General features: G+C 47.4%; 1 protein-coding gene across 1 annotated transcript; it reads left to right on the forward strand.

Moving 5' to 3' along the window:
- The first annotated feature begins 1,593 nt into the window (after nt 1-1,593).
- On the forward strand, nt 1,594-6,754 carry LOC139988038 (uncharacterized). Its single transcript, XM_072004958.1, has 3 exons — nt 1,594-2,612; nt 5,478-5,694; nt 6,010-6,754. Exons 1-3 carry the CDS (start codon nt 2,132-2,134, stop codon nt 6,332-6,334), a joined length of 1,023 nt encoding a protein of 340 aa, XP_071861059.1. The 5' UTR covers nt 1,594-2,131; the 3' UTR covers nt 6,335-6,754.
- Nucleotides 6,755-12,773: the final 6,019 nt, after the last annotated feature.

A 12,773-nucleotide genomic window follows, 5' to 3' on the forward strand; every position in this document is an offset into this window, starting at 1 on the left:
TCACGAACGACCAATTGCTTGGATTTCTCACCTGTGAAATACCGATTTTATATTGAAAGAGCCGAGTCTCCAAGTAGCTGCAACGGTCGAGAGAAACAGGACACGCGTCACCGTTGCAGAAATACCGACAACTTGGTTTTAAGATAATCGAGTCTGCCAAGATTGCGATGTACAGTCGGACGCATACGACGATCAATTTAATAATATCTTGGCAATTCCATTTCTTCTGAATTTTGTCGAAGGATCGTTGGAAAATGTACAGTAAAAAGTATTTCACGATCGAATACGATCGAACAATCGCGTTCGAATTGACTCTGAAGCACCTTAATTAGAACTGCGATTTCTACGGAAATATTTTCCGACGCGATCACGGACAAACGTCGTTTTCGATGAAAACTAAACGTCTGGAGTATCGCAATGCTTTCGAATTACCTCGATCTTACAAGTATCTATATAAAAGCGAACACCAGCCCGGTCCTTAAGTTCAACCCTTCGAACGGAGCGCACGTTTGGTGGTTCGTCAAGCTCAAGGATAATCAAAATTTCCCAGCAGCCTGCACAATGAAACGAGAACTACTTGGAGAAAGTAGCTTTACTTTCGCGAAACGAGGACGCGATACCTGAAAGAGTTTCGCTTGGTCGCAACCCTTCGCCACCACCCCCGTCACCCCCGTCGCGGCGGCCGTGAAAAAAAGCGGCGGAGGATCCCACTCCGAGAGCTGATCTCTCGTCACCTCTAGGCTGAAGAGCTTCTAGGAATCGTCGATTGGCTCCTGGGGAAAAGCGACAACGCGGCCAAAGTCGTGGATTGGTCGTAGGGCGAGGCTTGCGTCGTGACGGAAGCCTCGTCGGGCGTCCCGCTTCCAACCTGGACCTCGTTTAAAGCTCCACCTACGCCACAACCCGCGAAACTCGAATTTAACCTACACCACGAGCTCGTTTAAGCCGGCGAACGACGTTATCGTCGCGAATTTCGGGGTTGGAGCGAAAGGGTTGGAAACGAGACTGGAGAGAAAATAAACGAATCTGTGGTGGGAAATGCGATAGAATTTTATAACAGATCGCGGCGGTCTTGAAAAAGTGCTGAAACAACATCGAATGGTCTACTAGCAAAGAATTAAAGATCACGCTCTCTGCTAACTGCGCGATCTTCTTCGAGCAAGGTCTGTAGTGACACGGTTTATTCCACTGTACTGGTACCAACCTACGACGAAAGGAAGTTATAAAAGCTGGTAAATAGGATACGTTGATAAAGCTTGCGGACCAGTTAAGCTCACGATCCAGATTAATCTCAAATACCGTCGATACAATTGTCAAATCACGCGACAACCTTCGAAAAGACCGATCGACCATTCACCCCTAGGAAGGATTTCGTTGCCGCTTCCCGTTAATCGGTTAAACGTTCTAGGATCACCGAAGAGACACGTAAAAGCCGTGTCCTGAGCCTGGAACTCGATGGACAAGGAAGAACGAGTCTCTCGTCACCGATCGACGAGAGTGGAGGGATGTTTGGCTGGTGGGGGTGGCTGGCATAGAAGGGGAAGATGGCGGGCGTGGGTGGAAGGGAAGAAGGAAGCTGGCGGCGAAGTGGCCGCGGACTAATTCGAAAAATAAGTCTACACGAGCGACAAGCACACTTGACCGAAGCACGCTCGCCGCGGAAGGGTGCACGCGGCCCTCTCGAGCGCTGCCGAGTGACAATTAATAAACGCGTCGCGTCGTTTCAGCGCGATTCTTCCTCCTCCGTACGAGAATCTGGCCAACGGGTCGGCCAGTCGAGTCGTGGCTACCATCGAGCGTGGGCTGGATAGAAAAACCCTCGATTCGAGTCGGTGACGAGGGTTTGCCGAATAGAGGATCGAACGAAAGAGAATAGAGATCGATCGGGCGCTGGACCGCTGTTCGACAAAGGAATAAATCGAGGTAGTGAACGATGTCGGAGAAACGTGGCCGATGAAAGTGCGAAGAGGATGTGAAACGATGGACATCGAAGGAATACGATCGTCCAACTTGTGAAAATATAATATAGGTAAAAGACAAAGTGTGCGGGAAATTGAGAGACTTTTCTGGTATCAAGGTTCGAACAGAGCTGTCTGCGGAAAATCGAGCTCGATACGAGAAAGTAGAAGAGATGTCGGATATCGTGGAAGACGATAAACGGAGCGAAGCTTCCCCGAAACCGTCTCAATTAACTCCCTTCAGTATCGCCGATATCCTCAGTAGAAGAACCTCGTACGCGGAACGACGACCTTCGGAGTCGGAAGAAGCGCAAGCTGTAGCATCGTTCGCGAGGAAATCCCATCAACGTGACTACGATTGTTTGGAGAACGGCCATAGGGAAATTCGATCGGAGGATCGTAATCAGATGGCCAGATTCTCGAGGCTACCTTCGCCGGATCTCAACGTGGCCCGCGAACTGGACATCCTAACGAGGAACCTGGTCCACGCGAATATCTCCAACTTTGGAAATATTCCACACTTGGCTCAGGGAACGTTCAAGCATCTGGAGAGCCTGGGCAACATGGGTGGTTATCAGCCGGTGAAGGATTCGAGGGATTCTTCGCAGAGGCAACAGGACGAGGCGTTGGACATGAGCAAGAATAAATATTTGGGTGAGCGTTGACAATCGCAACGATACTATTCTCTATCGGACGATTCTTAACCGTGAGAACGAAAGCTGGCCGTTCAACGTACGTACGATCGGATACGTACGGACTTGTTTCGCGCGATCTCGTAGAGAATTTACGAAACGAAAAGTCGTTAAAATTTTCCACGTCGAATCTTCTCTTGGCCTCTAACGACGGGTTAACTAGAGGTAAAATTACGAGGTCTGCGATCGGCTCGCTCTGTCTATCGATGGCCTGATAGCCTGATAGAACTGAATGAACCGGAGGAGAGTAGGGAGTCGGTTCCACTTAGAGTGAAAATCCCGAGGCCGCTTCCCTTCTGGGTGATCGTGTGTCTGCCACGAGGATGCGGACTTAAGAGATCATTTAGGTCTCCGGTATCCTTGTAACAGGCGAGCTTTCAAGGGTTTTTTAAGTTAACCCGAGCGCAGATAACGTGATCGAATGTAATTTTAGTAGCATAAGTGGTGCTCGACTACGGCAGACGTCACAAGTGGACGGCCACTCTGCTTCTTGCACTTGTTCGATCTCTGGCCACACTGTTGCTCTGTCTTGGATCCTCAACGATCCGTGGATCACGGCAAAAAACAAATTTAGATCAAGGTTACCTAGATCGATTCTAAAGAAATCGCTTTTTCTACCGTTCGCTTCCACTTCTTCATCCTTCGAGACTCGTCGTCGTCGTCGTCGAATACGTCCGACGACCCAAAGCGTCAACGATCGCTCGATCGCAACGTTCCTTCTCGATTCGCCAACATTTTGCGTAATTAAAATACAGCGAGATAACGAGAGACCGGTAATTAAGTAATTCCTACCTAAAGCTGTTTCGTAGGCGACGATTCGTCGCTTGTTCGCCGCTCGAGAGGGTTGGCGAGAAGCAGGCACGACCTGGCACCGTTTCAAGTCTCACTCACGAAATTACGGAGTCCCCTGATTTCCGCCACCATGCTTTCGAATCACTTAATACGGTAATGGATAGGATATTCTTCTGGCACTTTCTTAACGAAACCTCGTCCCAAGTAAAACAACTCCACCCCCTTCGATATTAATATTAAACCGTCGAATCATCGTCGGACGTAGACGGAGCAGCTTGTTCCAGTCATCTTCGATACCTTGCGATACCTTTCGATACCTACAATTGTAAATCTTGCGCAAGATAACCAAGTTTGTCGAGCATTATGAGACGCGAAGAGCGTGTAATACAACGAACTCTTATATCTCGTTTCATTTATCGCGAGAGTCAAGTTTGTGTAAAGAATTCATCGAAACGTCCAGGTCTACGATTCGCCGGGCAAAATGGGGATATAACGTTTCGTTTGATCGAGGTTTAACGTGACCATATCAATTTATTTGAAAACGATGAGCGGCCGCTTCGGAGAAGGTGCACACGAAGGGTCATCTCTCGATGTAATCGGAGTGAGAGCAAACGGCACTTGCTGCTCTCGAACACTCACGATGTGGGACGCGTAGGAGATGTTTGACGAGCGTCAGAGGAGGGACGCATTAGCCGGACGAGATGGCACAGAGTTGACGTCGAAAGTGATCAAATATAGATCTCTCTAAATGCTTCGAGTCCCCCCATCGGGCAGGCTACTGCCGATAAACATTGACGCAGGACCCGGGCTACGGACGAAATAATTATGATGTCACACGAAACTGATTTTTCAGCCTGTATTTTTCTCCGAGATTTCAGGCTTCTCTCTTTCTTCGTCTTGGCTCGTTTCGACGTTCGTTCCGCGTTTGCCGGATACATCGGAACGGTGTTTTTTATTCTTCGAGCAACGTACGACTTCTTCCGTATTCGATCGCTACTTTGTTTCTTCTTTCTATTTTCTCGGTCTTTCTACAGCGGCCGATGAAAATCGGTGCAAATTACTCGGTACGATCGGTCGGCTTTGCGCGTAACGATGTTAAGGGACCAACTGCCAGCTGGAAAAACTATGCGAAAAAAGTTCGAATCTTTGGAAACTCGTAACTTTTACGATTCGGTGAAAATTTGTATCGCCGAGACAGAAGCAAACGCGATAGCTACCTTCGCTAATTTATCTACCTAGCTGTTCTTCCTAATCGTTATTCTCGGTCTGATCTTCGACTGTATCGTATACAAACCGCTACGCCTTCACCCTCGTCTCCTCGTACCATACGCTCAATGTCTCCTTTGTCTACACCCCTTTCCCCTAAAGTGCATTTTCAACGCAATCGCCAAAACACGCAACGCCCCACTGATAAATGATAAAACTGCCGAAAGAAAGCCGTTTCAAGGTAGCGCATAAAATCCAACAATAGCCCGAATTCCCAGCTAAAAGTTTATTCCTTGGCTCGAAGCTCGAGGAACAGAATGACCGTCGGCAAGGGAGTAGAATTTTCGTGGAGCCAAGGGGAACGCGATCGCACTCCATTGCAACCGGTTAAACTTAGAGGAGAATTACCGTGGAACAGCAGCGTAAACATGTCGGAGTAGCGAGTGCACGTGTTAATGTTTGAACGAGACATCAAAAGCTGGCGGAACTCTCTCCGATCGTTTGCCGCTTCTATGGCTGCTGTCCGTGGATGGTTACTCGTTCGTTTCTCTATCCAACGTTTCCTCTCTCTCTCTTTCTCTCTCTCTCTCTCTCTCTCTCTCTCCTCTCGTCGTTGTGTAGTGGAAACGTTTGATTTATGATCGCGATAGATCATCCTTTCCCGATCCACGCGTTTGTTTACACGCAAATTTGGAGAAGCTCCATCGTGAATTTCTGTCTGTAACTCGAGTTTGTTTCTAACTAGAACGATCAACCGGCCGATATCCTCGCCAATATCCTCGAGTTCGATGATCATCGTCGCAGGTTTTTAACGCTTGTGATTTTGCAGAGGACGGGGAGGAAGACATGTTCGAGGCGCAGAATCACGGACAGAATCTGCAGAGCAGGAAGAAACGTAGCAGGGCGGCCTTCTCTCACGCCCAGGTTTACGAATTGGAGAGAAGATTCGCGGCGCAGAAATACTTGTCGGGGCCCGAGCGAGCGGACCTTGCGCGAGGACTCAAGCTGACCGAGACTCAAGTCAAGATTTGGTTCCAAAACAGACGGTACGATGATACAGCGTGGTCGATAGACCGCGGATATTTATGCATTTATGATAGATTTAACGGATGCAAATAATATGCGCCGTTAAAACGGTTAAAAGGGCGAAACAAATCTTTGTTTAGATAGAAACGTGAATTTGCATAAACATCCGTGGTCGAACAGTTAATTTCTCGTCTTTCAACGCGAATCGTACATTTCATTCTACTCTGCTCCGAAACCAAACGACCGATTCGATCGTAATCGCGCCTTCGAATCGGACAAATACGAATTCGAGTATCATAGAATGTTAATTAATTTGCAATTTGTCGATGGTTCAGGTACAAGACCAAAAGACGACAGCAGCAGGAGCTAGGCGCGCTGGTTAATTCCGGAAACGCGAGGCGCGTGGCGGTACGAGTGCTCGTGCATCCGGACGAGCATCTGAGGGGATTGCCACTTCGTGGTTCCGGGCAACTTCCCGGGCAAATGTCAGCCCCGCAAATTCATCCGGCGAACAAAGCGCTCGGCGGTTTCCCGTACTACTGTCTCCCCTATCATCCCTTGCTATGCCCGCCCCTTCACTCCACTCACATTCAGGTGCAAAACACGATCGCGCCGGACCTCGACCCGAGCCAGCTGGCGAAACTCAACGACGAGAAGTAAAGCGAAAATTTCGCCATTTCGCTAGGATCGAAAACGAAAGCGTCGTTGGTCGGTCGATCGATTCGGTCGACCGCGGCTTCCAGCTACCATCGAGTCGTCCGGCGTTCATCGTGCACACCTATCGCGTTATCCTTACCGAATCAAAGTTTCCAAAGAAGTTTTAGATCGTGTAATTCTCGGATCGCGATTAAACTAGTCCGTTTCAAAGTGCTCGATTCTCTCGCTACCTTTTTTATCGATATTCTACTCGATCGGCGAAAGAATAGATCTACGGAAGGCTGTTTGACAACGGTTATTGGTTTTTGTCGCTGTACTTATTCATTCACCTTGTACAGTTTTAATCCGGTCGTCGTTAAACCAGTCCACCTTCCGACGTTCTACGCGAATCGAAAAATGTCATCGTCTGAATGAGACTACACACGATCGCAATATAAATCTAAATAGCCGACGTTCTCATTCTCCCCGAATGGATACGAAGCAAAGCTCGTAATTACAGTGACTCGCGCTACCTACTACGAAGCGATGGTTAATGATCAAACGAGCACGTTATCGATTAATCCGCGTAGTGTCCGAGAAATTTACTGTACGCGTTAATTATAAATTTTCTTATAGATATATCAGAGTCTAGGACGAAGGTCGTGTAAATTAGCGTGTAAATAACTGTATAAAATGGAATCTCGAACGGCATCGGTGAGTGGAGTATTTATTTATTCTGAAGCCGCACGTAACGATAGAAATCTATCGCTCCATACGGCTATCACGGAAACCACGATTAACATCGTTTAATAGTTATACCTCCAAATTCCACCAACTTCTTTTTTAGTGTTCAAACGTGTCGCTGTATTCTGTTTTGTTACTTTGTTTGTACTTAACCAACGTAATTTCCTCGATATCGGAACTGCGTCAAACGCTGTTAAATTTATAAATTTTTCGATAGAGAGAGAGAGAGTGTGTGTGTGTGTGTGTGTGCGCGCGCGCGTGTGTGTGAGAGATAGAGAGAGAGAGAGAGAGGGAGACAGAAAGTTCAACAAAAGAGGAAATAAAGTAGAAACATTTAAGAAACAAGCACGTGCAATAAAGTCGATCGACACTGACGACACCGATTAATTAATTATAGTCACCGTAATGTAAGACGCGCGTCGAGCCAACGCTCCGATTGTTTCTGCGTACGTACATATGTGATCAGACAGATCTATTCGAAATATACGTGGTTCATTAAAAAGAGAGAACAAGCGTATCTTCTTGCCTGCAACACCCTCCTTGACGAGTCACTCTCTCGAATGTCTACACGTCGAAGCTCCATGAGATCGTAAAAACTTGACGTGCTTGACCCGAGACATCTTCCAAAGAAGTAGCTCCTTTTTTCTGGGCCGCTGCTTGCGATCTCGTTTATGCTCGTACGTTCCTGAGAGCAGCGTTAAAACGTCGGCATTTTTTTACTCCTTGCACGAGAGCCCGCAGTTAGCCGTTTAATTGTTGGAAAAATAAAGAAACATTAGAAACGATTTACTCTTCGAAACCAAACTTCTTTTTACGATTCTCAAAGTCGCTGGAAGACAACGACTGGAGAATTTTTTGCACGAATCGGAGAGTCCTTGTTAAAAGCGTAGAGAATCGTCGACAGCCATGTGGAGGAAGCTTGTGTTTTGTCGGTTCTAACAGACGTATAATTGGAAATTGCATCGGAGAGGTTTCACGGGCAAACGGTACGCGTATCCGGCTTGACCGGCTTGACCAGAACGGTTCGGCAACTCGATATCGGTAACGAGAACGGAACAAGCGTCGATTAATCTGCGCTCGCGAAAAATCACCGCGCTATCAGCCCTCGGATGGAAGGGACTTTCCCATAAGAATTTTAATAGCTTCGTCTGGGTGGGCCCGGCAGACATCAGATATGTTTATTCAGACGCGGAGACGAGCAGACTTAACCGACGGACGAAGGAAAAAAGCTAGATCTGACACTCATCTGTTATAAACAAAGGAGTTACATTATCCTGCCCCAAAGGGTCTTTGCGGCTCGTTCTCCTCGATCTGCACGAAAATGGAGTGGATGTTCAAAAGCAAAACGCCGCTACCATGCCGGCCACTATTTTGAAAGCCGTTACGCGCGAAGACTTCTTACGTTAATTTGGAAAATCGTAGAACCAAAGGGAGAGAACGGAATATTTTTCCACGAAAGAAGCACGACCGTGTCCGGAGCTTAACTCGCTCGAGACTTTCATTCGCGAATCGCGATAAAAACTCGAACAATCGTCCGTGTAGCGAGCAAATGGAGACAAGACTCCTGTCGCGTAACACCACGCCTTTATGCGTGGTTTTTTCTTTCGAACGAATGGCAGCAATAGCCAACACCGAGCCGACGGCGACCATCGTAAAACAGAGAGAAAAGAATGGGAGGAATTTCGCTGTAATTAAATCGTCCAGCCGCGAGACCATCAATGACAAAGTTGACTCGCAGCAACGACTCGGCATCGGTTCGTAAGATGGATTTTATAGTCGTTTCTGCAGTCCATTACTGCTACGTTTATATAGTCTTCTAAACATTCGAAAGCCATAATGCTCTCGCGTTAAACGAAGCCTTGTGCTGACACGCGATCGTAACTAGTGGCCCCAACTATTCGGGATTACTTGTGGTTTCCATTAAGAAATTAACGCGGTCCATTGTATTAGACGGAATAATCAACCTTCGAGACGATCCAAATCGAATGACCTATTTTTGATGTTGCTCGTTTCGATTTTCGAGGGAAACGCGCCACGAGAATATTCGTTACGCAACGCATCGCCGACTAAACACTCTATTATTCGTGCGATTTTTTCCGAGTTTTCCTGATAAATGTGAAAGATACCGTGAAATCTCGAGGGACGTTCATCGAGAGGAGCAAAGTACTCCGCGTTACTCCGCGCGACGAAGAAAAGGATAGGATGTTATCGCGAACGCCACGGAAGCTCGAAACAATTCGCAACATTCTAGGAAAGAACAACAAATATTCTTCCTACGAAGCGCGCGTATACTTACGTCGAATTCTACCACGAACTCGAAACGACTGTTCAAATTCCTCGATTCACAGCCTCGGAAATAGAGAGGAGACTTAAAAACAAGATCGCGATTCTACGCGAAATTATGCTGCACCAAATTCTGCAAGAATCACAACTCGCGATCGTCCTCGGCTTCTCTCGACTCGCAAATTCCACGATACGGATTAACATCGACTCTCGCGTTAGTCGCACCAGATTCTGTACGATTGTTCAACGGAGGCCGAGCACTGGAGCACTTCGCTCTGGAATTTCCTTGATCCGCTATAGAGTAGAACGAGCGAACGAGTAAAATGTGAAGAGAGAGCGAGAGAGAGAGAGAGAGAGAGAGAGAGAGAGAGGGTAGGAGAGAGAAAAACAGGACGAGGATTCGAAACAGGAGTACGTCGTCGGTCTAACGACACCGGTGGCGAACTTCTCTCTCCCGAAACAAGAAAGGGACGATTTGACGCTCAATCAACCGACGAAAGCTAATTTTCATTAGCTGTTAATAGCGCTGAACGGTCTTCCGGCTGTCCGACCGTGCGCCGCGCGGCCCCTTTTCACCCCTTTCAACCCCTTTCCCTGGCCTCCGTTCCGACGTTTTCGACCGTCTGCGAACGAAGTAGTCGAGACTCTCCGCGTCGAGGTTAATTCGGAAAGGCGCAAACCGTTTTAAAAATATCACCGTCACGAGTTCGTTAGCGCTACAGACGGAGGGTAATTAGACTCGCTGCAAGTAGATCGCAAAAGACGAGTACCAGCGTGAGAAGAATACCGTTTCGTTATCTAGTGCCGGTATCACCGAAGATAACGGCCGACCATACATTTTCGTTGCAACGAAATGGAAGCTCAGAGTTCGGTTAGCAACGATTTTCAAAGGGTTTCGCGAGGGAGAATTTATTTGGCTAGATGGTAGCTATTATCAATTTCATACGAACCATTTCAGGACGGAACAAAAAATTGCGCTTTTTTGTGGGGGCGAGCAAGCCGCCTCTTACAATAGCCACGAAACAGGAATTTAAAAGTATAATCGACACCGTGCAATCCCTGCGAAATACTTTTCAAACCTTCCTCGCGTTCAAATATCTTTTTACGTGGCGCGAGAAATCGTCGAAAACCGAAAGATCAAACGATATACTTACCGATCGATCGAAGAACAATCATTTAAAAAACGATGTTCCTCGAGGTAACAATTACGTTACAACGACCTAATAAAGATGTTTCTGGACCGTCCTCGTAATTTGTACGAGAATAGGGGAACTTGTCACCGCGTTTTCAGCGCACTCGACGAAAAGGAATCGCAGTCCCCTTTAACCTCTTCAATAGTCCGCGTGACACTCCGGTTCCTGGGTTTCCTTGGCAACCGTCCCGATTGAAACGCGTGTCAGAAGTCACGAGGTCTGTGTGTAAGAGAGATGAAAAAAGGAAGGCGAGAGGCCGCGGCCGGAGAGACGACAAGTGGCGGCAGAAAATCTCAAACTTCGAACCGGCAATTCCATTCGCCTTGCGAGCAGGCCGCGTGCTTGAATAAAAATCAGCCTGACCTCCTCCTGTCGGAGGACCGCTGTGTCGGACGATTGCCTCGAGCAACGTGTCACTTTCTTAACTCCGTCTTCGCACGCCAACAACACAACTCTTGTAATTACGTCTATACGCAACTCGTACAACGGCTCATATTTTTCATCTCACGAGCTACCAAAAAAAGAAACGACCACGTACTTCTCGATTTCTAACTGAAAAGTAGTACGAACATCGTGTGGTCATCTTCTTCTCCATTTTCATATTAAAAAAAAAAAAAAACACGTATTTTAAGAAAAGTCCAAATTTTTAATATCTACGATACCAAGTATCGAAGGTAAAGTATCGACGATTAAACCAGCCCTCTCGTCTATTCGTCATTCGCCGCGAAAACGACAAACTTTATCGTGGAACGTCAGAGGATGGAAGCCACGGAGTTCCGTCAGAGGGACGGAATTTCAAGTAACGAGACGCGTGTTCTAAATTGGCGGTCGGATCGAGACGACGAGAGAAAGAATCGGTCAAAGAGCGTACGGATCATCGAGCGTACTACGACGATGCTCGCTCCGGTTGCACGAACGAAGGAGTCGTCCGAGAAACTACGAAGGAAACTGTTCCCTCCGGCTTTTCCGGCATTTCAAAGAAGCAATTTACCGATTTTTCGTGGCGAAGCGACGTCGAGGAAAATTGGCGCACGACCGGCCAATCAACAGCGTTTCATGCAGCTCCGCGGCTACGAGTTCGGAAAATTCTTTCGCTCGACTTTTCCCTCTTTTTCCTCTTTTCCCTCTTTTCCTCTACGCTCCTCTTCCCTGACACAGCAGCCTCGAAAGCGTCCACTTCTCGTTGGTAATTTTGTTGAGAATTAAGCGACGATTTCTAGAGAGAGGAAGCCTGGCCTTTGGAAAATTGAAAACTTCCCCGCTGATTCGTGGCAAATTCAGTGGTTAAATTTTCAAATCTTTTTATCTCTTTTATCTACGACTTTGATCCTTCGTCGAAGAAACGTCGAGGATATCGCAAAAACCTAGCGAGAAGAACGATCCTTTGGAATTACGCTGAAAATCTTATTTTTCGTGCATTGTTCGTACTTTTTGAACAAATCGTTATTTCCGAAACGTCCGTCCCTCTCTAGGACTCGATCCACGATCAACTTCGTTTTATTTTCCGTGTCGTCCTAATCCAAATAATTAGTTAGTCACCTAAATGTTTCCAACCCCACGTATGCCGTCGTTGATTCCCCATCTTCTTAGCTCTCTCCTTCCGCCTAATCCAGTTCGTATTATTAGGAACATGGCTAGTTGACCGTATCGGAAGAATGCGGTCAAAGGTATCAATCGAAGTGCGCCGGTGGCGGAGCAACCTCGATCGGGGCTACTTTATAAAAACCGTTCATCAATAGGTCTGGGTTAGGTGGCCACCTATAAATAGGTCTCAAATTACTCTCGCGAGGGTTCGCGTTAGACGGCGGGAGCCGGTGTTTTAGCAGCCATTTTGGAAAAATAAACGACATAGCCGCGTAGGAAACAGATGACTCGGGCTGCGGATGCCAGCCTCGTCGCCGGAGTGACAGCCGCCGCTCACTCGATTGTTTTTCAGTTTACGTTAACGTTTCGTTTTCCTTTCGATACGGTCGTTGAACGAGAGCCACCGGCGTGCTCGCCCTTTTATTGCCGTTCCCGCGGATATATCGGGCTCCTCGAGCCCGCTTTCGACCGAATTATTTGATTTTATGAGAGATCTCGCTCACACGCGTTCGCGCAAGTCGCACGCAGAAATCGCGGCAAAAGCAAACGGATAGCGAGCCGTGTTTTTGCTAACCCTTTCGTCTTCGCCACTGCGACAAAACGGCATCGAACGATGCTCGACGACGAACCGTCGTTTCTTCGTTCCGTGTGCGTGATTT

The sequence above is a fragment of the Bombus fervidus genome, chromosome 6, assembly GCF_041682495.2.
Source record: "Bombus fervidus isolate BK054 chromosome 6, iyBomFerv1, whole genome shotgun sequence".
NCBI lineage: Eukaryota > Metazoa > Arthropoda > Insecta > Hymenoptera > Apidae > Bombus > Bombus fervidus.